This window comes from Panthera pardus, unplaced genomic scaffold (genome assembly GCF_024362965.1).
Source record: "Panthera pardus isolate Hobbes unplaced genomic scaffold, ASM2436296v1 HiC_scaffold_18, whole genome shotgun sequence".
Lineage (NCBI taxonomy): Eukaryota > Metazoa > Chordata > Mammalia > Carnivora > Felidae > Panthera > Panthera pardus.
The window spans coordinates 5,380,010-5,403,521 of NW_026526743.1; the positions used below are offsets into that span (position 1 = coordinate 5,380,010).

At 52.9% G+C, this 23,512-nt stretch overlaps 3 protein-coding genes and 1 pseudogene across 9 annotated transcripts; 1 reads left to right on the plus strand and 3 right to left on the minus strand.

Annotated features, from left to right (window-relative positions):
- Positions 1 to 20: 20 nt before the first annotated feature.
- Positions 21 to 13,282, minus strand: ETFB (electron transfer flavoprotein subunit beta). The gene is made up of 6 exons (XM_019425468.2): positions 13,151 to 13,282; positions 5,757 to 5,915; positions 5,486 to 5,644; positions 3,561 to 3,623; positions 791 to 949; positions 21 to 234 (listed from the first exon to the last, which is right to left on the minus strand). The coding sequence occupies exons 1-6, from the start codon at positions 13,205 to 13,207 to the stop codon at positions 64 to 66; spliced, it is 768 nt and encodes a 255-aa protein (XP_019281013.2). The 5' UTR covers positions 13,208 to 13,282; the 3' UTR covers positions 21 to 63.
- Positions 2,015 to 2,110, plus strand: LOC128778132 (U6 spliceosomal RNA; annotated as a pseudogene).
- Positions 13,283 to 13,978: 696 nt separating the features above from the next.
- CLDND2 (claudin domain containing 2) lies at positions 13,979 to 15,799 on the minus strand. Of its 7 annotated transcripts, none has more exons than XM_053905689.1 (4): positions 15,542 to 15,797; positions 14,665 to 15,318; positions 14,320 to 14,439; positions 13,979 to 14,095 (listed from the first exon to the last, which is right to left on the minus strand). In XM_053905689.1, the coding sequence occupies exons 2-4, from the start codon at positions 15,167 to 15,169 to the stop codon at positions 14,022 to 14,024; spliced, it is 699 nt and encodes a 232-aa protein (XP_053761664.1). In that variant the 5' UTR covers positions 15,170 to 15,318; positions 15,542 to 15,797; the 3' UTR covers positions 13,979 to 14,021. The 7 variants fall into 7 exon arrangements, with proteins under 7 accessions (XP_053761664.1, XP_053761668.1, XP_053761665.1 ...); XM_053905693.1 differs by having other exon boundaries at positions 14,665 to 14,802; positions 15,137 to 15,796; XM_053905691.1 differs by lacking the exon at positions 13,979 to 14,095 and having other exon boundaries at positions 14,102 to 14,439; positions 14,665 to 14,802; positions 15,137 to 15,318; positions 15,542 to 15,794.
- A 1,380-nt stretch (positions 15,800 to 17,179) lies between these two features.
- On the minus strand, positions 17,180 to 18,332 carry NKG7 (natural killer cell granule protein 7). The gene is made up of 4 exons (XM_019425467.2): positions 17,939 to 18,332; positions 17,711 to 17,857; positions 17,492 to 17,626; positions 17,180 to 17,400 (listed from the first exon to the last, which is right to left on the minus strand). Exons 1-4 carry the CDS (start codon positions 18,093 to 18,095, stop codon positions 17,342 to 17,344), a joined length of 498 nt encoding a protein of 165 aa, XP_019281012.1. The 5' UTR covers positions 18,096 to 18,332; the 3' UTR covers positions 17,180 to 17,341.
- Between the last annotated feature and the right edge of the window lie 5,180 nt (positions 18,333 to 23,512).

The following is a 23,512-nucleotide window of genomic DNA, read 5'->3' on the forward strand; positions in this document are numbered from 1 at the left end:
TGAGTTAACAGAGACGGTCGTCGGGAGGGTCATAGTTTTATTGCTGAGTGTCAGGGAAGGGGCTCAAATCCGCCCAATCTCCCTCAGCTTGGCCACCAGGTCCTCCGTGGTCTCCACCTTGACGCCGGCCGTGCGCTGGGGCGGGTCCTCCACACTAACCACGGAGAGCTTGGAGGTAAGGTCCACACCCAGGTCTCCGGGCTTGATGACCTCAATCTTCTTTTTCTTGGCTTTCTGCACATGGGCAGTGACAGTTCACAGGGCTGCTGAAGCCCTGCCCAGCCTCCCACAGCCTCCCACCCACGAGTGCCATGTCTGCAGAACCAATCCCATTGCCCGAACTTTTCTAGACCCCGCTAGCCAGACAGACGTGACCTACTGGGAAGCCCTTCTGCTGAGGGTCCCTGTTTAGTTAGCTGTCTTGAGAAGCCCTTCAAGGGCTGAAATGGACTGGCAAACTCAACCTTCTAACTTAAGGAGTCCGGCCCATCTGACCCACGGAACCCACCCTTCTGAGATGACCCACTGAACTCTCCCTGGTGGCTGAGATGATCCACTGAACCCTTCCTATTGGCTGAGATGATCCACTGTACCTTTCCTATTGGCTGAGATGATGCCCTTCCTATTGGCTAAGATGGCACACTAAACTCTCCCTATTGGCTAAAATGACCCAATGAACCCATCCTACAAGCCAAGATGAACGGTAAACTCTTCTTTCCGCAGGGTGATGATCCTTTCCTTGGTACAAGAAGTCTCTGGGCCCTCAGTGACCCATCTGCTAAGTGCTCACCATGATGTTGGGCAACGTGGCATAGCGAGGTTCGTTGAGCCGCAGGTCGGCGGTCACCACGGCAGGCAGCTTCAGGCGCAGGGTCTCCAGGCCCCCGTCAATCTCCCGCTCCACTTTCACCTTGTCCCCTTCCAGTGTCACCTGGGAGGCGAATGTGCCCTGGGGAGATGGGAGGGTGGGTGAGGTTAATTCACGGCAGGCACAGAGCGATGTGAGCACATGCACAGGTGAGGGAATGAATGAGAGAACAGAAGAGAGTCCTGCAAGGTAACCTTTAGACATCAAGTTCACAAACAGGAAGATGCCACAGAAAGGGAATCTCAAAAATCTGTACTTTCACTGGCAGCCAACGTGTAGGTCTTAATGACCTGAACCTGCCAGTTAGGTTCCGACCTATTATTAACCTTCCTTAATCATGATGAACACGTATTGCGTGTAAACAACTTCAGCGCACTAAGTCATCAGGCCCTCGGGAACTCTATACGGGAAACGCTATTATCCCCACTTTACAGATGAGGAAAATTGAGGCAGGGCGAGGCTCAAAAATGTGCTGTCGCCCAAGAGCTGGCAGTCTGGCTCTAAGCTCCATGTCATGCTCCCACTACCCACCATTCTGTCCCCAGGAGTTCCCTTCGAGGCCCCTCTGCTGGGGTAACAACAGACTCATGTGCTCACCTTGACCCTGGAAACATCAGCTGGGACCCCATCTTCTTTGCTCAGCGCCCACGCCCACACTCTCGCCAACGCCCCTCTGTGCCTCAGTCCTGAATCAACATTTCCTGATGTACCTACACCCTCTCTGTCTAATCGGCCCGTTGTCTCCATTCGCTCACTCACCGGACAAACCTTTCAAGTCTTAGCCGGGATGTTCCGTCACCCCTAGTCTCATCCGAACACCCCATGAGCCAGCCCTGGGGATACACAGTGAACATGACCAACGAGGCCTGGGCTTTCGGGGGCATTTATCCTGGCCGGGAAGACTGCTGGTAACCAAGTGACAGGTAACCAAGTATAACGGCAATCAAGTGGACTCACGTGTCTTCTGAGCATGTGAAATGTGGCTCCTGTGATTGCGGGATGGAATTTTTCATCTTACTTTATTTTTTTTTTAAGTTTGTTCGTTCGCTTGTTTGTTTATTTAGAGAGCATGTGCGTGCGTGCGTGCATGCAAGCGGGGGAGGGACAGAGAGAGGAGGAGAGAATCCCAAGCAGGTTGTCAGTGCAGAGCTGGATGCCGGGCTCGATCCTACGAACTGACAGAGATTAGCACCACCCCTGTGCAAGGATGACACACAAATTCGTGAAGTGTTCCGTATGTTTGATGTAAATTTTAAAAAATAAAAAATAAAATTAAAAAGAAAAAAAAAATGTGCAGTTTATTGTAGACCACTTACATCTCAACAAAGCTATTTAAAAAAATACTCGGGGCGCCTGGGTGGCGCAGTCGGTTAAGCGTCCGACTTCAGCCAGGTCACGATCTCGCGGTCTGTGAGTTCGAGCCCCGCGTCAGGCTCTGGGCTGATGGCTCGGAGCCTGGAGCCTGTTTCCGATTCTGTGTCTCCCTCTCTCTCTGCTCGTCCCCCGTTCATGCTCTGTCTCTCTCTGTCCCAAAAATAAATAAAAAAAATAAAAAAAATAAAAAAATAAATAAAAAAATAAAAAAACGTTGAAAAATACTCAATGCGATCACTGGAAAACTTTGAAGAGTGTTTGGAACAACCTGGGTGTGTGAATCTACGTTTTCAACTGTGGATTTTAGGAATCTAAATTAAGTATTTCTGATGAAAATTCAGCATCTGAATGGAGATGTGCTGTAGATATAAAATCCACCCTGGAGGGGTGCCTGGTGGTTCAGTCGAGTACTCATCTGACTCCTGATTTCAGCTCAGGTCATAATCTCGTGGTCTCTGAGTTTGAGCCCCATGTTGGGTTCTGTGCTGACAGCAGGGAGCCTGCTTGGGATTCTCTCGCTCTTCCTCTCTGTCCCTCCTCCACTCTCACTCTCTCTCAAAATATAACTAAACTTAAAAAATAATAAAATAAAATAAAATAAAATAAAATAAAATAATTTAAAATAAAATAAAATAAAATAATTTAAAATAAAATAAAATAAAATAAAATAAAATAAAATAAAATAAAATAAAATAAAATCCACACTGGATTCTGAAGACGTCATACAAAAAGAAAAAAGAATATGACAGAGCTCAGGAGTTTTTATATTGATTATATGTTAAGATGATAATATTTTAGATGTGTTAGGTTAAATAAAATATTATTGCAATTCATTTTGCCTGATTCTTTTTCCTTTTTTAATCTGGCTGTGAAAAATTCTAAATTACCCAGGTGGCTCGTGTTTCTACTGGACTGGCAGAGGTGGGGAGTGGGGAATCTGGAACTGAGGAGGGGACATGAGGATTTCATACAGGGTGGGTAAGGAAGGCCTCTCTAAAGAGGTAATAACTGAGCACAGACCTAAAGGAGAGAGTGGGAAAGGCATGAGGCAATCTGAGGGAACCATGTTCTGGGTTGAGCAAGTGCAAAGGCCCTGAGGCAGGGATGACGTTGGTGTGTGGTTGGAGAGTGACAGGGCTGAAGACAGAGCACCAAAGGCCTGGACGAGGCCTGGCGTCCTGGCTGTGCACTTCTCCTTCCTGCCAGCAGGAGTAGCCATCCTTGCACTTGCCTTCCTCCAGAAAGGCAGGGACAAGGGTGGCCCTGTTCTGAGCCCCCAGGTCTAGCCCCCAGAAGGTACTCCTCACTCCAGCCTCACCTGTGGCCAGTCTAGAAATCCAGCGGTCATCTGCCCCGTCTGGTTACAGTCATCATCGATGGCCTGAGTGGAGAAAGAGAGAAGACTGTATGACAATGGGTCTTTTCACACACCGTTTGGGCCTTTGTCTAGATGGGGATTAGCAAACATTTTCTCAATATCATGCGGTCTCAGTCACAGAGATGCAACTCGGCCACGGTAGTACACAAGCAGCCGTAGATAGAAATGTGCCTGTATAAAGCAACAAGCGTGGTGGTGTTCCAATAAAGCTTTATAAAATCAGCGGTGACCATGGGCCATAGTTTGCTGACTCCTGGACTAGAATGATCCCATCCCTTCACTTGGGCCTGGTGAGAGGCAGTCACCTGTCCAGGGGCACACAAGGACATCTGGCATCCCCAGTGCCAAATCTTTGCCCCCTGTATAATTCACAGAAGCCTCCCATGAGCCAGGACCCGGGCCAGCTGCACTGGGGAACTGAGTGAGTAGGAGCTATCCCCTGACCCTAGTGATTGGTTCAGGGATTGGTACTTGACTCAAGCTGGACCAATGAAGAGTCAGCTCTGGAGGTGTTCCTGGAGCTCTTGGGAAAGAGGCTCTTTTGTTTCTGCTGAGGTTGCTGGGCTCCTGAGATATGGGCCTGGAGGTGCAGAAGGTAAAAACAAGATAGAGGAGCAGAGCCTAGAGCTGACATGTGAACCTGGATCAAGCCATGCCTGAAGCTTGAATTATATGAGCTAACAGGTTCACTTTTTGGCTTCTGCCAGTTTGATTCTGACCCTGCCACCTACAATAAAGACTGTCCTGACCAGTTTATCCTGTATCTTCCCAGTTGGAGGCCCTGGTCCCAGAAACTGTCCCTGACAACCAGGACAGGCAGGACATGAGTCTGAGACCCACCAGAGAACGGAGGGGGCATCAAGAGGCCATGATGCCAGCACCAATGTCCTGGGGCGCTGGTGAGAGACCTGGGTCCCCAGAGCCCTGAGCCTACCCAGACTGTGCCTTTTTGGCCTGTTCTCTGGTTAGGCCCCCTGCCTCAGCTTACTGACTTCTACTGATTCCTTTGCTGTTTGTCATCTCTCGTTTTCCACTGTCTGACTTGGGCAGGACACCCAACCACCTATATAGACTCATCAGCCTCCGCCTCTCCCCAGGGACCGATCCAGCCTGCTGGGATCCCTGTCTTTTCCCACCAGGGCCCTGGCTCTACCTCTGAGCCTCCCGTGCGATCCCAGTGCCCTGTATGATCTCTCAGTCTCTCACATTCTTTCTCAGCCTTCGTCCCTAAGCCCCCGCCCCTAGATCTCTCCCCTCCCACTGCTGTCGTCTGGGTCTCTTCTGAAGATCCTCTGCCCCTCCCTGGGCGAGGCCACAATGTCTATCTCAAATGGGAGGGTGTGGGCAGGCTACCCAAAGGAAGGCTGTCATTTGCCCGGCCTCCAGAGGGAACAGCTGAGCCAGACTCACACCCACCTCAGGGGGTAGGTAGCGTTCTAGCTCAATGTTAGCCTCCAAGCTCCTCCCCAAGCCCCTGGCCTCCAGTCTCTCCCCTTCCAGCCTATTCCTCACAGCCTCAGTTCTTCCAGAACTTTCCTCTCTGTCCCTTCCAGCCAGACCCCAGCACCACCTTCACCTCCTCTCCGCCTCCCCTCACTCCCTGCAGCTCAAGCGCTGCCCCTCCAGCCACAGGTCTCTCTGCTCTGTCCCATCAAGCCTCTCCTTCCCCCACCCAGACCATCGCCCCAGCCCCCAGGGCTCCCACTTTACCCCATAGGATCCCCCCCCCCCCCACCGCCCGTCACCCTGTCCACCCTGCTCAAACTCTCCACCCAGCCTGGGTCCCCTGAAGCCTCAGCTCCTGCCCACCCCGCCGCCAGTCCTGAGCAGGAATGGGGACGGGGGGGAGGGATGGGCACACTTACCTGCTTGCCCAGCAGCACCAGGTCTACCTTCTCCTTCTCTGCCAGCTTGGCCAGGACCCGGGCCACCTGCAGGGGACCCAGGCGATCTGCCTCTGCAGCTGGCACCTCCACGTGGATGCCTCGGTCTGCGCCCATGGCCAGAGCAGTGCGGATGGTCTCCTGCCAGGAGAAGGGACTCGGCTTGGCTTGTAGCCCCAAGGGGTACCCAGGAGCCTGGTCCCGTCCCTCCTCCCTCAGACCGGGGACTCAGGGTCCCAGCACCCTCTCCCACCTGGCACTGGGCAGGCCCACAGCTGACAGCGATGACCTCTTTCACCAGCTTTTTCTCCTTGAGCCGCACGGCCTCCTCCATGGCGATCTCACAGAAAGGGTTCATGGAGTGCTTCACGCCATCTGTGACCACGCCCGTCTTGTCAGGCTTCACCCGGATCTGCCCAGCCAGGAAGGGAAGGGCCAGGGTCAGGGGATCGGGGAAGGCAAGGGCCGGATGGGGACGACAGGGAAAGGGGCAGGGCCTTGCCCAGGGTCCCACAGGCAGGTGTAGGGTCACCTTCTCATTGTGTCATTCAGACATGTGCTAAGCACCGGGGACCTCGAACATCTCGTCACTGCTCTGTTCCTTGGGCCTGAAAGCATGTTTCGCCAATTTCCGTTTACCATAACCCACGGTGAGAAATGCATCTTTGATACTCGGGAATATATTACAAATACGTAACATATACTTGCATGCAAATACGAATGCCACCAGAATGTGAGGTTTGCTGAACAATACTTACCCTTACTTTGCACACCATACCCTGACATTTCCTTTTAATTTTTTTAAGGCTTTAATTTCTATTTGAGAGAGAGAGAGAGAGGGAAAGAGACAGCGTGTTGAGTGGGGGAGGGGAAGAGAGAGAGGAAGACACAGAATCCGAAGCAGGCTCCAGGCTCTGAGCTGTCAGCACAAGCCTGACATAAGGCTCGAACTCACGAACCACGAGATCATTACCTGAGCCAAAGTCAGACGCTTAACTGACTGAGCCACCAGGAGCCCCTATGCTGTACTTATATAGATTTACTATCAATCTTCTCTCCCTTAGAATGTCAAGTCCCTGAGGACAGGGATTTCTGTCAGCTCTGTTCACGACTGTACTCACAGGCCTAGCGTGGCACCTGGCATACTGTAGGTTCCTGCACAAAAAAGAACTTGTCAGATGCATGTGTAAGAACCTGCATTAAAACCGCTCAAACACTTGTAGGGGTGCCTGGGTGGCTCAGTCGGTTAAGTGTCCGACTTCAGCTCAAGTCGTGATCTCACAGTTTGTGAGTTCGAGCTACGCGTGGGGCTCCGTGCTGACAGCTCGGAGCCTGGAGCCTGCTTTGGATTCTGTGTCTCCCTCTCTCTCTGCCCTTTCCCCTCTCACGAAGTGTCTCTCTTTCTCTCGAAAATGAATAAACATTAAAAAAAAAAAAAAGAACTGCTCAAACACTTGTAAACAGCATAGAAACTAAAACACAAAAGGGGCAACTGGGTGGCTCAGTCAGTTAAGCGTCCAGCCTTGGCTCAGGTCATGATCTCATGATTTGTGAGTTCGAGCCCCACATCGGGCTCTGTTGTGACAGCTCAGAGCCCGGAGCCTGCTTCGGATTCTGTGTCTCCCTCTCCCTCCCCGGCTCGTTCTCAGTCTCTCTCTCTCAAAAATAAATAAAAACATGAAAAAAAATAAAAAATAAAACACAAAAGCCCTCTTGTTACAAAAATAAAATCCAAGACATAGGTCTCCCCTTTAAACAGGAAAGCAGCCCCCCGCAGTAAGAGGCTGGCTGACGGGCCAGGGGGCTGGTGGAGGGCCCCGAGCCCACTCTTGCTCTGGCAAGACCCCGGGCACCAAGCTGCCCACGCCCAAGCAGAAGGGGATGAGAGCCCTCTGGCACCGGCACCAGGGAAAGCTGCCCGCTCATCTTCTCCACGGAAGACCTTTCAAGCCAGAGAAGATTTGAAGCTTTGAAAATACTGTTGAGTTCAATTATCTAAGTCAGGAAACAATGGATGGTCTCAAAATTCAGTGCCGGTCTTTTTTTTTTTTTTTTTCCCAAATTATTTTAAATAATGAGGCTTTATCAGTCAAAGGAGATGAGTCAGGACGTCTGTCTCTTAAAGATGCAAACTATTAACGTTCAACAGAAATAGCCATGACCCCGGCAGGCATCGACTGCCCCGAGGGCTTTATTACGTGCATGAACTCATGTAACTGTCCTGACAGCCTAGGAGGTTAGTTACTGCCATTCCCATCCCTATTGTACAGATGGGCCAACTGAGGCACAGAGAGGCCAAGGGCCTTGCCCAGGATGACACCACAAGGAAGTAGAGCCTCACTCCAAGTCTGAGTTGGGAATTGTGAGACTTTCCAGGCTGCCAGATGGGCCCTCGAGAGGTAGGAGAGCCAGTCCTACTATCCGTGGCCCACGACACAGGAGCAGGTGTTCGTAAAGGGACTTCTGAAGGCCGTCCCTGAACTCTTGACACAGCTCAAGGACTTCTCTGTGATTCAGGACGGCCAAGGCCAGACAGTGAGGCGGTGGGCAGGGAGAGATGCCCACAACCGACGGTCAAGGTGGTGGTCAGGGCTGAGACCCTTCTACGGGAGATCGCGTCTGGGGCAGGCAAAGAGGACCAACATCCTCACGGAGGTGACAGGTGTGACCTGAAGGAAGAGGAGGTGCCAGCTATCCCAAGCGCAGAAGGAACAAGGGGAAGGGGAAAAGGCCGTGTCCTCCCAGAACCGAGGAACACATGGCTGGTTGAGGTAAGGCCCAGAGATGGAAACAGGTTTTCTGGGGCCTGAAGTTTCCATCCTTTGGAGGATCTGCTTTAAGAAAATGCAGCTGGGGCACCTGGGTGGCTCAGCTGGTTGAGTGTCCGACTTCGGCTCAGGTCATGATCTCACGGTTCATGAGTTTGAGCCCCACGTCGGGCTCTGTGCTGACAGCTCAGAGCCTGGAGCCTGCTTTCAATTCTGTGTCTCCCTCTCTCTTTCTGCTCCTCCCCCACGTGTGCTCTGCCTCTCTCTCTGTCTCTGTCTCTCTCAAAAATAAGTAAATATTTAAAAAAATAAAAAATAGGGGTGCCTGGGTGGCTCGGTCAGTTAAGTGTCCGACTTCAGCTCAGGTCATGATCTCACGGATCGTGGGTTCAGCCTTGGGCTCTGTGCTGACAGCTCAAAGCCCGGAGCCCGCTTCGGATTCTGTGTCTCCCTCTCTCTCTGCCCCTCCTCCACTCATACTCTGTGTGTCTCTCTCTCTCAAAAATAAATAAACATTAAAAAAAATTTTTTTAAGAATAAAATATGGCACAAAAACAGACACATAGACCAATGGAATAGAATAGAAACCCCAGAACTAGACCCACAAACGTATGGCCAACTAATCTTTGACAAAGCAGGAAAGAACATCCAATGGAAAAAAGACAGTCTCTTTAACAAATGGTGCTGGGAGGACTGGACAGCAACATGCAGAAAGTTGAAACTAGACCCCTTTCTCACACCATTGACAAAAATAAACTCAAAATGGATAAAGGACCTGAATGTGAGACAGGAAACCATCCAAACCCTAGAGGAGAAAACAGGAAAAGACCTCTCTGACCTCAGCCGTAGCAATCTCTTACTCGACACATCCAGAAAGGCTAGGGAATTAAAAGCAAAAATGAATTACTGGGACCTTATGAAGATAAAAAGCTTCTGCACAGCAAAGGAAACAACCAACAAAACTAAAAGGCAACCAACGGAATGGGAAAAGATATTTGCAAATGATATATCGGACAAAGGCTAGTATCCAAAATCTATAAAGAGCTCACCAAACTCCACACCCGAAAAACAAATAATCCAGTGAAGAAATGGGCAGAAGACGTGAATAGACACCTCTCTAAAGAAGACATCCGGATGGCCAACAGGCACATGAAAAGATGTTCAACGTCGCTCCTCATCAGGGAAATACAAATCAAAACCACACTCGGATATCACCTCACACCAGTCAGAGTGGCCAAAATGAACAAATCAGGAGACTATAGATGCTGGAGAGGATGTGGAGAAACGGGAACCCTCTTGCACTGTTGGTGGGAATGCAAATTGGTGAAGCCACTCTGGAAAACAGTGTGGAGGTTCCTCAGAAAATTAAAAATAGACCTACCCTATGACCCAGCAATAGCACTGCTAGGAATTTACCCAAGGGATACAGGAGTACTGATGCATAGGGGCACTTGTACCCCAATGTTTATAGCAGCACTCTCAACAATAGCCAAATTGTGGAAAGAGCCTAAATGTCCATCACCTGATGAATGGATAAAGAAATTGTGGTTTATATACACAATGGCGTACTACAGGGCAATGAGAAAGAACGAAATATGGCCCTTTGTAGCAACGTGGATGGAACTGGAGAGTGTGATGCTAAGTGAAATAAGCCATACAGAGAAAGACAGATACCATATGGTTTCACTCTTATGTGGATCCTGAGAAACTTAACAGAAACCCATGGGGGAGGGGAAGGGAAAAAAAAAAAAAAAAAAAGAGGTTAGAGTGGGAGAGAGCCAAAGCATAAGAGACTGTTAAAAACTGAGAACAAACTGAGGGTTGATGGGGGGTGGGAGGGAGGGGAGGGTGGGGGATGGGTATTGAGGAGGGCACCTTTTGGGATGAGCACTGGGTGTTGTATGGAAACCAATTTGACAATAAATTTCATATATTAAAAAAAAAGAATAAAATAAAATAAAAAATAAGAAAAACAAAAATAAATAAATAAATAGAAAATGCATACCAAATCACGAATGCAAAAATCGACTCGGCCTCTCCCCGGGCCTCGAAAGAAACTCTGAAGGGTACAGCCTCATGGGCCAGAACTGAGTGTCACTGGTTGCCTATTGAGTAATACCCTAAACACACAATCACAGACGTGCACACGGACACACACTGAGCACAGCATCTGTTTCTGAGCAAATGACTAAATAAACTTGCATTACTAGTACTATCAATAATAACAATACTCACTGTGTGCCAGCCAACACTTGTTTTTGAGAGAGAGAGAGAGAGAGAGAGAGACAGAGTGCAAGTGGGGAGAGGGGCAGAGACGGGGAGACACAGAATCCAAAGCAGGCTCCAAGCTGTCAGCACAGAGCCAAAGGCGGGGCTCAAACTCACAAACCGTGAGATTATGACCTGAGCTGAGGTTGGACGCTCAACCGACAGAGCCACCCTGGCGCCCCATAGCCAGGCACTATTCTAAGAGCTTATCCGATCTTCACCGCCACCCAGTTCAGGAGATACTCTTGTTATCCCCGCTGTAGGGTGGAGGAAAATAAGGCTCAGAGTGGTTACGCAGCTCCCCAAGGTCACATAGTAGGAAGCTGACCCAGGCAGCTGGCCTGGAGTTGGCTCTGAACCGTTCTTGTGAGGGAACCAATGACTAAGACAGCAGTGACTACATCAGACAGACCCTCCTCCCCACCTTGGAGCTGGAATTCTGGAAGGAGAGACAGACACTAAAGAGAACAATCAGTAAATGAGAGGAGATTACAAAGAGACAAGAGTATGGGTGAAATTACAGCCAGGGAGGGGACAGGAACAATGGGGGTTGCAACTTTAAGTCAGGATCCAGGGCAGGCCTCCCAGAGAAGGTGACAAGTGAGGCAAGAGTGGAACGAAGTGCATGCACCCTGAGGAGCCACCGATGGGGGGGGAGGGGACATCTGGGTGGACAGAGGATCCCAATCCAGTGTGGGAGAAGAGTGCAGAGAGGCAAGCCCAGGGGGCTGCAGGAGTGTCCAAGGACACAACAAGGAGCATGAGAGGGTTGGGACAGGGGATACCAGAGAACCACTAAATGCCGATGTGATTGACAGATCAGCGTTAAGCAGGACAAGGGAGGTACAAGTAGGGCTGGAGAAGGAAGGGTATCCAAGCAGAAGGCCCAGGGGGGACAAGGGCCCAAGCCAAGAAGGGGCCCTGTCTGTCAGGAAAGATTAGGTGGGACCTATGGAAGCACAAGGGGTAAGGGAGGAACAGGGCACCGTGGACGGCAGAACAGGGGCCAAGGCCGGACCACGAAGGGTCTCAAACACTGAGGGGCTGGGACTTTGTCCTGAGGGTGCTGGGGAGCCTCGGGGCAGCTCCCAGTGCAGGAAGAGCTGTGAGGCTGGGAGAGGATAGACCGGAGGGACAGGACAGCAGCTGACACCCCCTCTTTGTTCTCTCATTCGGCACACACCCATGCCAGTCCCTGTGCTGGATGCGGCTGCGACCCAAAGCCCATGAAACTGGAGCCTGCCGGGTCGGGGAGACAAATACGACCTAGGCATCTCAGGCCATGGAGAACAGGACTGGGGCAGAAGGAGACCCAGGGGGCGACGGAGCCCGAAGGAACAGTTACAGGTCGGAGGAAACCAGGAGAGCAGGTCCCAGGACCCCGAGCAACATCCCTGCCATTTGCTGTCATCAGGCCTCCCAGCTGCTGAGTGAAAAGGGGAGGAGGAGAGACCAGAGCGGGACTTGCCTGCACTTGTGATTCTGACTCTGGTGGCCTGGAGCGGGGTGACCTGGCAGGTAACAGAACCTCCACGGTACTCAGTTTCTTCACCTGTCCAACGGGACTGATAACACCTAGCGGCTTTTGAAAGCACTGAATGGGTTAATCTCTGTCAAGGACTTGGAGCCCTGCCCCTCCGTAGTAATCGCTCACTACACATGGGCAGTTATGATCACTGAAGCTTCCACGCCAAGCCCGGCTACAGGGACCTCCTGCCCACCCCACCCCCCAAACTGGCAGGGGCCCTGGTTTCATGCATCCCGAGGCCTCTGGCAAGCTAGGCCCTATGCTGGGCAATGCTGGAGACGCAGAGGTGGAACCTCAGTCTGATGGTGGGGACACACGTGGACGGGCAGTCACCACCTTCAGTCTGCTTTAAGCCAAGTAATAGGAGACACGGGCCTGCGAGACTGCGTCTGATTCACCTCTGTCCAGACCAGCTTCTCTCTGGGGGCAAGCCAGGCCCTCAGAGACGCTGCCCCCAGCCCCCTCATGGAGAATGTGAGTCATTCCACCAGCTCAGTCCGACAGGATTCCGTCTCCAGCAAACACTCCACCCTCCCTTCCCAGCAGGACCTCTTCACTCACCCTGTGGCTACGTAGGGTAAAAGACAGTTTCTGGGTTCCCACAGCGCCCGGTATTGGAATAATCAACGGAGTGTGCAAAGCAGCCTAAAGGTTAAAGTGTGGCTTGTGTGCAAAGCATTTAGTTGGGTTGAGGAGTCAGACAGACCTGGAGCGGAAATCTCAGCTCTATCCCATCCTAGCTGAGTGACCTCTCTGTGCCTCAGTTTCTCCATGTGTTAATAAATAGGGGCCATGACACCTCCAGCAGGTAAGAAATAGAAAAGGTAACTCGCACTGCACCCTATGAAGACAGCGAGTCCAGACTCGAGAAAAGGGAACGGGGTCATGACCCCAGAGGGGCCTGGTCTGAATGAAGAGAGATCTGAAGTCTGAACCTCACAGTCCTTGATCTTTGCCCTCTGGTGTACTTTGACGTTTGGGGGAAGAGCGGGAGAGATCAGAGGTATGAGAAGACCTCCCATACAGTGACCCCGGAAGCACACGGCCGCGGGATTCGGGGAGGTTGGGGGGGGGGGCGGTCACCTTCACAGCGAAGTCGATGACCCTCTTGACAGCCACGAGCGCACGCAGCTCCGCCATCTTCCTGCCTCTGCCACCTGCCGGGGTCAGTGAGCTCGCTGGGCGCCCAGACCGAGACTTTTCGTCCCGCCCCCGCACCCCGCCCCTCTCTGCGCCTGCGCCCCACGCAGCCAGCCAGTCAACCGCTGTGGTGCCCGCCTCCGCCCCAACAGAGGACCAACCGGAGGCCCGGAAGGGAAGCAGGTGTGGCAAGAGGATTGGGGCCAATAGGGAACGAATCTTGGACAAAGAGGCGGGACCCGAGGGGAAAGGAAACGGACCTAGAGGAGGGGGCGTGGCCGGGAACTAGGGGAAAGGCCGTGAGCGTAGGGAGATGCTCCCGGAGTGGAGTTCCTCCCACGAATTCTAAACTTTTCCCAGTGTCCTCGATTTATCCCCTTCCCCAGTCCCCCGCCTTTTCCTCAACTGTACAGGTCGCCATGCTCGTGTCCCCTACGTCCTCTTGTGTCTCCCCATTTTCTTTTTGCCATGTTCCTCGTCCCATGATCATGCCCCTTATGTTCCCCTATACTCGTTTTCCCTGCAAGTCCCTACATCCCCTCCAAACGACCTTGTGCGCTCCTGACCCCACTACCCCTGATTCCCGTTCCCCCTCCCAGTCCGTGTGCCTTGTCCACTCCAAGCTCGTGTCCCCATGTTCCACGTTCCCTGTAGGTTCATGTGCTTATGTCCTCCCTGAGCCCCCAGGGATCCCCGTGTCCCGGTCCCCCGTGCTCTTCATATCCATGTTCCCACGTGCGTTCGTGTCCCCCAGAAAGGCACACGAGCCGCGGCGGTGAAAGCCGTTCCTTTATTCTGCCCAGGCAAACTGCGGTCACAAGCACACGGGGAATCCGCTGATGGCGTCCGTGCTCTGCACGATCATGTCCGCCAGCAGAAAGCAGAAGCCTGGCGGGAGAGGAGCGGAGGGCGGGTGGGGGACGGTGGGTCCTGGGGCGGATGACCGGGAGCTCCCCGGGACGGGGGTTCGGAGCTCTAAGGGCGATCCTGCCGGGTGTGCGGGAGTCGGGAGCGGAGTGTGCTGGGGAGTCCCTGGGAGGGCGACGGGGAGTCTGTGGGGAGGGGGGTGCTCAGGGCAGTCTCCTCCACCCTCTTCCCGCTGTCCAGGTTACCCGCGAGAATAGAGAAGGGTAAAGCCAGCCACCCCGAAAAATAGGACCATGAGAAGAAGACGTCGTTTTTCCACGCGTTCTTGACGGTGTAGCCTGTCAGGGCGATCAGCAGCAGCAGCCCTGGGCCCCCGCGCCCTGGGTGAGCGTAGCCAGGGCGCAGAGCCGAGGCGCCCCTAGACCGCGCCCGTCGCCCAGGCCACGCCCCTCCTCCCAGCCACGCCCTCCTCTGGGTCTCCGGCCCCTCCCCTCATTCCCTTCCGAGCGCCTCCAAGTGCGAGACCCTGGGCCCCTGTCCCCCGCAACTCCCAAGCCCGCCCTATGCCTGGGGGCCCGCTACCATCTCACCGCAGAGGAAGAAGGTGCCGCTCATAGTCTGGCCCCGCGAGTCACCCTCGTGGTACAGAATCCGCAGCCCCATCACCAAACCCACGACGGCGGAGCACGCCGCCAGCACCATGCACGCGCCCGCCACCGCCAGCATGGCTGGGGGGAGCGGCCGCCTCAGCCGCGCGCCGGTGCCGCCCCGGGCCACCACCCCCACCCGCCGGTCTAGTTTGGATAGGGACTCGCAAGTTGCTTCATGAGGGGCGGTTAAGGTCCCAACAGGGAAGCAGATCCCAAAGTGGGGGTTCGTGGTAGTCTTTGTCGCGGAGGAGCAGGTGGATCTGAGACTGGAGAGGAAGGGGTGAGGGTGGGGGCGCCGCAGGATGTGCCCAGCTGTTGTGTGAGGCGAGGGGCCAGCTGGGCTCAGTGCCGGGGGGGGGGGGGGGGGGTGCTGTCTGTCCAGTGGGGGACATCTGGGCGGGCGGGGCCTCACTCTGGCAGGGGATGTTGGAGCAGATGCCGCCATTACACTCCTGCCACAGGCCACTGTGGCCCCCTGGGTAGCGGATCCAGTAGTTGGTGGCAGTAGAGAGAATCGTGAGGATTTGGGCCAAGAAGCCCAGCAAGGTGCCCCCGCTCTGAAGGCGCCGCTTCACCCCCATGCCAGGGAGGCTGCTGCGGAGGGTCACACACGCAAGATTGGCCAACAGCCCTCCCGCCCCCAGGCCCCTGTCTCAGCTCTTTCAAGCCCTTGAGACCCACACACACATGTCCCTACATATCCCAGACTTCACCCCAGCACCCCTGTCTGGGGACCCCTCCCTCAGGCCCTTCCCAAACCCAAGACCTCCTTCTCCCCCATGTCCTACTGCTACTATTGGGCGCTTTGAGACCTTACCCACAGGGAGTCACAGCTTAAGGACCTCTCTGTCTTTCAAAGATCTCCATTCTTCAGTGGAGTGTGCCTGTAACCTGTCCAGTGCCCTCCCCCAACCCCCATGCACACACCCACCTAAATGACTGACACCCAGCTCAGGGGGGCTTCTTAGACACAGAGTCCAGAGGTGTGGGGGAAGGGAGACTGGGTCTCTGTGAGGCAGGAGGAGTTCCAGAACCCCCTCTCCCATCAGCCACTTAAAGAGACAACCACCCACCCACACCCCCACACACACATAAACCCACATACACACAGCTTTTCTAACAAAGTGACAGCTCAGAGTCAGATGGCCATGACACGATAGACCATATCCTTCTGAAAATTCTTCCCTTGACCCCAGAAGCTCTCCAGGCCCCCAACTCTCTGGCTGTGCCCTCTCAGACCCCCATGCAGGCTCCTGTTCTTGATCTTCCCTCCACTTCCCAGGGCTGGTTTTCCTGGAATCTCCATCCTGCACCTTCTTACCCGATGAGTTTCCTCGAAGCCACGGCTCCCTCGGCCACTGATTCTCTGATAGCAACCCAAACCATCTCCAGCCCACTTCTCTGTCCCAGACCCCTGCCAACCACATCCCAACTGAGCTCAACATCTCCCACCAAAACAGGGATGACCCCACCATCCCACCCAAGTTGGTTGCACCAGAACCCTGGGCACTAACCTGGCCCCCTCCTGCCCATCACTCCACAAAGCCCTTGGATCCCTGTGTCCCGTTCCTTCTGGCCCCTGAATCTTTCTGGCCCCTTCCCTCTTTTCCGTCTCATGCCCCGGTCCCAGTCATACCCGTTGCATTGCCGAGCTCCTTTGTCCTTTCTGACCTCCCTGCATATCCCAGAGGGATCTATAGGGCACCTGCAGCTGGTGCTGTCCCTCCCCACCTCACAACCTTCTTCTTCTAGCCCCCCATTACTCTCAAGAGAGAGTCACTGTGGCCTTAGGGGCCTGGCTCTCACCCACCTCTCCACCCTCACACCCCAATGACCTCTGCATTCCACATTCTGGCACAGAGCACTGTTCTCCATCCCCTGAAAACCTCCAGCCTCTCCACACCTTTGGGCCCCGCTGTCCAGATGACTTTGCCTTGGCCCTCGAGAAACCCCTAAACACCCTCTCCCCAGAAAGCTCACCTCCCCCCCCCCACCGCCTGACGAGGACTTTCTCCCCACCATCCCAGGCTCTGCCCTGCCATCTCAATTCCCCCACCGGACTTGCAGCCCCCGGTGGGCAAGGCCCAGGTCTCAGGTTCCCATCAGCATCCCCAGGGAGACCCAACAGAAAGGATGAACTCAGGAGAAGCCAGCTGAAGGAGTGAATGAATGAATGAATGAGTGAATGAAATGAGCAAGGAGGACCATAGGGAAGACAAGGGTGGCAAAATCAGGGAGTAAGAAGGAAAGAGCACTAATGTGGGAAAGACAAAGGACAGGGTCTTGAAACAGGGAGAAAGGCAAGGCCTGGAGAAGGGAGCTGACATGGGGCCACAGTGGCCCCTATACCGGCTGGTAGCAGACGGATGACAGGTAAGGGCTCTGAGTCCTTTCTGTCACCCAGCATGGAGCTGGCTTGCCCTCAGCTTATGTCATGAAGGAATTAATCCCAGAATTACCAGATCCCAGCAAATGTTTGTTGAATGGGTAAAGAAGCAAATGAAGGGGTTGGGGGAGGGCTGGGGGTAAGGGCCGGAGGGGGGGCTGCGGGGGCCTGAGGCTCCTGATGGTGTCTTCAGAGAATAGCGCCTCATCTTGCTGTTGTCGCCTCTCTCGCTCACAAGGTGTCATAGCCAGGCCGGGGGGCACTGCAATGAGCACCCAGACTCAGGCTACCTGGGGTGACAGAGAGAGGTTAACACCTGCCCCGCCCTGCTCTCTCAGAGGCCCCCCAGCCGGCCTCTCCAGTTCCTGGAGCAGCAGTTACCTGCACAGAGCAAGAGAATCATCGAAACCCAGCCCAGGTAGAAGGACCAGGAGAAGAAGGACTGGATCTGGGGGTGTTGGGACTGGTTCCACCGCTCACTGGTGTAGACGACCATGGCCACCATCACGAAGATGGCTGAGGATGAAGACAGAAGAGACTGCTCAGCACCTCTGTGGGAACTCACCAGTCCCCAGTCCCCAGGTACAGCCTGGAATCTACCTGCAACAAAGGCTGTGACAGAGGAGGCAAGGGGCCCGCGGCCTGGAATGGACAGTGAGGGGATGTAGGACAGGACCATGAGGATCACCGACACCAGGCCACACAGGGCGGCCAGAATGCTGAAGCTCTGTGTCACGTGGATGTAGGCTGTGCAAGAGAGAAGATTTGGGTGCCTGCCCCTCACGCAGCCCCTCTCCCCCCCCACCAAAAGAGACTGCCATCCCTTACCTGCCACCATATTGTGAAACCCCTCTGGCCAGAGGCCCGAGTGAAGTGAAAAGTTAGGCCCCATGGCCACGAACCAGAAATCCGTGCTCAGAGCGATCAGGATGGACACCAGGCCCAGGCAGCCAGTGAATAAGGCCAAGGACCGACAGAGCTCCATGGAGATGAGCAGTTGGGTGTCTGGGGCCTGGGAGATGAAGAAGCTGGTGATCGTGGGTCCTCTGAGCTCCAGAAAGAGAAGCCTTTAAGCCTTTGAAACCAGGCTGGTGTGGTCTCCTGCACTTCCCGGTAGTTGACTCTTGCAGTAAGCCCTCCCTTCCTGGTTACCCTGACAATGCCCTCCCCCCAAGGAGATTCAAGTCCCCTCATAGTGTGTGGTGGAGAGTGTCATCTCATCAGTGGTTTGAGGGGTGGTTCAGAACTTGCCTGTCTGTTTTAGGTTCTGTACCTCCCACCTTTAGAGCCCTTAACATCAGAGGATGCTTCCTGGAAGAGGTGTGAGAGGCTTGGGGGCCTCAAGGTGGGAGGTGGCAAGTGAGGCCAGGGTGTGAGTTAAATGGGGGATGTGGCCAGAGGGGACAGTTGAGGGTTGTGTCATGCTTTCCTGTGGGTTCTGCAACCTTCCATCCTGGAAGAGAGGGGCCCCGACTTTGGCGTCTCTGCAGAAAGAGGGGGCCGGAGGCCAAGATACTTGGGGCTGAGGGGGCAAAAGGTCTGGAGGGCTGGACTCAGGTCTCGAGGAAGAGGCAGGCAGGCAGGGGCTCAGATTCCTGGATCGATGGCTTGGAGCTTATACCCAAGGCAAGCAGAGGGTGGAGAATCACAATTCTAAAAGTTTGTGGGGAGGAAGACATGCCCACATCCTTATCTGGTAAGAAGAGTTCACACACAGCTCTGCTTTGAGCAGGGCCTCCAGTCCAGTGGCCTTCATCAGGGTGCCTGAGTGGCAGGGGCAGGGGCACAGGACCCTCCCACCCTCCAAGAGCAAGCCCCCTCCGCCCATACCAATACCAGGTCCTAGGTAATGCCTCACAGATGAGCAAGTGTCAGGTGAAGGTGTGGCAGCCCAGGTAGAAGGCTCAGGCACACTTGACCTCTATGAACCGGGGAATGGCCTAGAAGAGGACCTCTGTCATGAAGATGACTTTGAGCCAGCAGCCCCACAACACAGTAACTCAAGAGCCCAGGTCCTCTTCCATTATCGGAGACTCCAGTTTGCAAACCCCCATCCTTCACCCAGACCCTCACCACTGAGATAGCTGGCCACTCCTGAGAACATGCTCAGAAGGGCAGGCTCCCAGAGAGAGATTCAGATCATAAGCAGCAGGGCGCCGACACAAAAATGGCGGTGGATGTAGCTCTAGCGGAGAGCAACAGACAGGCTTCAGGAAGTCTGGGCCATGGAGGTGTGACGAAGGTGTCAGATCACAGAGCCCATCTGCAGTCTCTACCCCATTTCAAACCCAACCCCATCCTTAACTCCATCCTTATTCTCCAACCCAACCCTATTCTCATTCCCAAACCTGACCCCAACTCAACCCAATCCATAACTTCATCCCTAATCCCAAACCCAGCCCCATTTATAACCCAGCTCTACCCAGCTCTAACAAACTCAACTCCACCTCAATTCCTAAACCAGACCCCACTTTCATCACCAACACCAACGCTAAGGTCAGTCCCATCCCCAAGCACAAGCACAACCTACTCCTTAACCCTGTCCTGCCACCTGACCTAACCTCCATCCTCTTACTCACAAACCCAGCTCCAAACTCAACCCCAACCCCATCTCCAAACCCAAGCTCAACCCCCAACTCAAACCCATCCTCATCTTGAGACTTAACCTTATCCTCACTCCCACCCCCATGCCGGATCATATTTCTGGCCCCACGCCCCTCTTCCTCCTACTCCACCCCAAGTCCTATAAATCCTACCTCAATCCCACTCATTTTCATTTACATTCCACCTCCAGTCTCAAGCCTTTAACCCTGGTTCATCTCTTTTTTTTTTTAAGTTTATTGATTTAATGTCTAACCCAACTTGGGGCTCAAACTCACGTTCTCAAGATCAAGAGTCACATGCTCTCCCAACTGAACCAACCAGACACCCCTCCTGCTTCATCTCCCTGAGTCCCACCCTCACCATGGCACATGCACACACAGGCACAGGCACGCGCGTGTGCACACACACGTGGCCACACCAGGCTCCAACAGGCTTCTGCAGTTGTTGGCATCAAAGGCTATCTTTGGGCCCAGGTTCTTGGTGCCCTCCAGCACATGCCCCTCAAGCCAATAAGGACAGACTACAGCCTCCAGGAGAGCCTGAATCAGCTGACGTGACGTTGAAAATGGAATTGCCCTCCAGAACCTCCATCCTTTTTCTTGACAAGATGTGTGTGTTGAAGCTTTTCCCAAGACCTCAGGTCCCTGGCTCCCCGACACTGTCCCAGTTTTTGGTCTCCTTTGGTCTCTACCAGTCTTGCCCAAGTGCCACCAGTGTTTCCAGGTCACCCCAGTCCCTTCTAACTTTCTCCAGCCTCTCCCAGCCCCAGGGAATTCCTTCTGAGGCTCCATCCTGCAGAAACTCTGCCCAGTCCTCGGGCCCACCTGGATCACCTAGACACCTGGTCTTTCTATTCTATTGGTCCTGTCTTCAAAGCTGAGGTCCTCCAATCCCAAGCCTCCACCCTCAGTCCAGGACGCTATTCCCACACCCCTAGCCCAATTATTATCTCCCAGGACCACCTTTACTTGGCGTGATCCAAAGTGTCTCTCCTTCCACCACTTTCCACACATGCTCAGACGTCAAGAACTCCAAGGCAGGAACGAGGCCTGATTAATTTGGGGGCCCCCAGGGCCCAGCAAAGGGCCTGGCCCATAGGAGGCTTCTGGAGATAATCCAACCAGTGCCTCTTATAGGTCAGGCAGTATGCCAGGCTCCGGGGAAACACTGGTGTAGAAGGCACATGAGACCCTCACTCTCACTGAACCTACACTGTAGTAAAGAAGTGAATGCTGTTTATAAATGGTTATTATGGAAGATGCCCTCATTTCTACTGAGGCCTACTCTATTAATAATATTTAATGCAGTCTATTATGATGATAAAAAGGTACTAAGTCTGTTAGTCTCCTTGCCGAGTAGAATCTAGCTTAATGTATCCACTCTGATGTAAAATATAAAGAATGTTAGATGGAAACTGTCAGCTAAAAATAGTGAGCTGAAGGGCTCCTGGCTGGCTCAGTCCGAAGGGCATGCAACTCTTGATCTTGGGGTTACAAGTTCAAGCCCCACACCGTAGGTAGAGATTACTTTAAAAAATAAAAAATAAAGAAATAAAAAATACAAATCTTGGCACACTTGGGTGGCTCAGTTGGTTAAGTGTCTGACTCTTCATTTCACTCAGGTCATGATCTCACAGGTTCATGAGATCTAGCCCCATGGCTGGCTCTGCATTGATGGCATGGAGCCAGCTTGGGATTCTCTCTCTCTCTCTCTCTCTCTCTCTCTCTCTCTCTCTCTCAAAATAAGTAAACTTTAAAAAAAAGTAATAAAAATATCTGCTACCAGGGGCGCCTGGGGGGGGCTCAGTCAGTTGAGCATCTGACTTCAGCTCAGGTCATGATCTTACAGTTCGTGGGTTCAAGCCCCACATGGGGCTCTGTGCTGACAGCTCAGAGCCTGGAGCCTGCTTCGGATTCTGTGTCTCCCTCTCTCTCTGCCCCTCCCCTGCTCGTGCTCTGTCTCTCTCATTCTCAAAAATAAATAAATTTTAAAAATTAAAAAAAAAAAATACCTGCTACCATATGTAAAGGAGGCAATACATGTGTTGTGTATATTATCCATGGAAAAGTAATGCTTTCCAGTTGTGTAGCCTATAATTTACAAATGGGTTATGTGCTCTTTCCCTTTATTTTATTATTTTTTTAATATTTATTTTGAGAAAAGAGAGCGTGAGCGCTCACATGCACACAAGCAGGGAAGGGGCAGAGGGAGAGAGAGAGAGAATCCCAAATAGGTTCCATGCTGTCAGTGTAGTGAGGGAAGGAGGATTAAGTCAAAGAGGTGGCAGGGTCTGGAACATGTGGCACCTTGTATGACCTTGATCGGCCAGCTGTTCATCTGAACTGGGAGCCACCTGGGCGGGGGGTGGGGGGGGGAGTCAGGAGGCGATTGAGAGGATAACGTGATTTGAATCATGCTTTCACAAAAATCCCTCTAAATGCTGTGTAGAGGGGCAACTGGGTGGCTCAGTCAGTTAGGCATCCGGCCCTTGATTTCAGCTCAGGTCATGATCTCAAGGTTTGTGAGCTCGAGACCCACATCGGGCTTCATACTGTCAATGCAGAGTCTGCTTGGGATTCTCTCTCCCTCTCTCTCTGCCCCCACCCTGCTTGCATGCTCTCTCTCTTGCTCTCTCTCTCTCTTTCAAAATAAATAAACTGAAAAAAAAAATTTTTTTTTTAATGCTGCGTAGAGGGGCGCCTGGGTGGCGCAGTCGGTTGAGCGTCCGACTTCAGCCAGGTCACGATCTCGCGGTCCGTGAGTTCGAGCCCCGCGTCGGGCTCTGGGCTGATGGCTCGGAGCCTGGAGCCTGTTTCCGATTCTGCATCTCCCTCTCTCTCTGCCCCTCCCCCGTTCATGCTCTGTCTGTCTCTCTGTCCCAAAAATAAATAAAAAACGTTGAAAAAAAAATTAAAAAAAAAAAAAATGCTGCGTAGAGAAAGGACCACAGTGGACAGGCCATGGGTAGGGGCACTGATAGAGCTGTTTGAGGGACTGTGGCCCTAAGCCAGGTGAGGCCAGATCAGCAGGGCGACTGGATGAGCAAGGAGTCAAATTCTGGACACACTTTTAAGGTAGAGCCAAGGCTACCTGCTGACGAATCAGACATGGGGTGTGGGACGAAACAAAGCATCTGAGAATGATCCCAACATTCTTGGCTAGAAGAGATGGATGACAATGGAGCAAGATGGGGAGGCCGTTAGGGACGCGGGAGAGACCAGGATATGTGAGATTCCAGATCTGCGATGCCTCTTCCTTTCAAGTGGATATTAGAGAGGAGTCTGGAGTTACAACATCATTAGTATTGCCAGAAAAAAAAAAAACAAAGAAACACCTATAAATATGACTACTGGCATAAGCCTCAGTAAATATGTCCACTTAAATAGGCCTCAATAAATTATTATTAGAGATGGCCTCAATTGCCATTATTATCAGAGCAAGCCTCTATAAATACGGTACTATTGTTATTTGTGGAGGGCCCAATAAATATTTCCAAGGAGCAAGCCTCTATTAACATGACAGTTTGAGCATAGGCTCTAATTAATATTCTTATCATTAGTACCGGCCTTGCTAAAGAGTCTTATTATTTTATGATAGATATCCGTAAATCTCATGGCAATAGGCATCAGCTTCTTGAATGAGGTAATGAGTGAATGAATGAGAAGATCAAGGTCATGAATGGTGTGTGAACAGGCAGGTGCAGGAGGGGGTACCGATCGGAGATGGGGTGTTTCCACTGGAGGGACCCACACGGGGAGGGGAGGGGAGGGGCGTCTAGGAGAGCTCCGTGGAGACGGT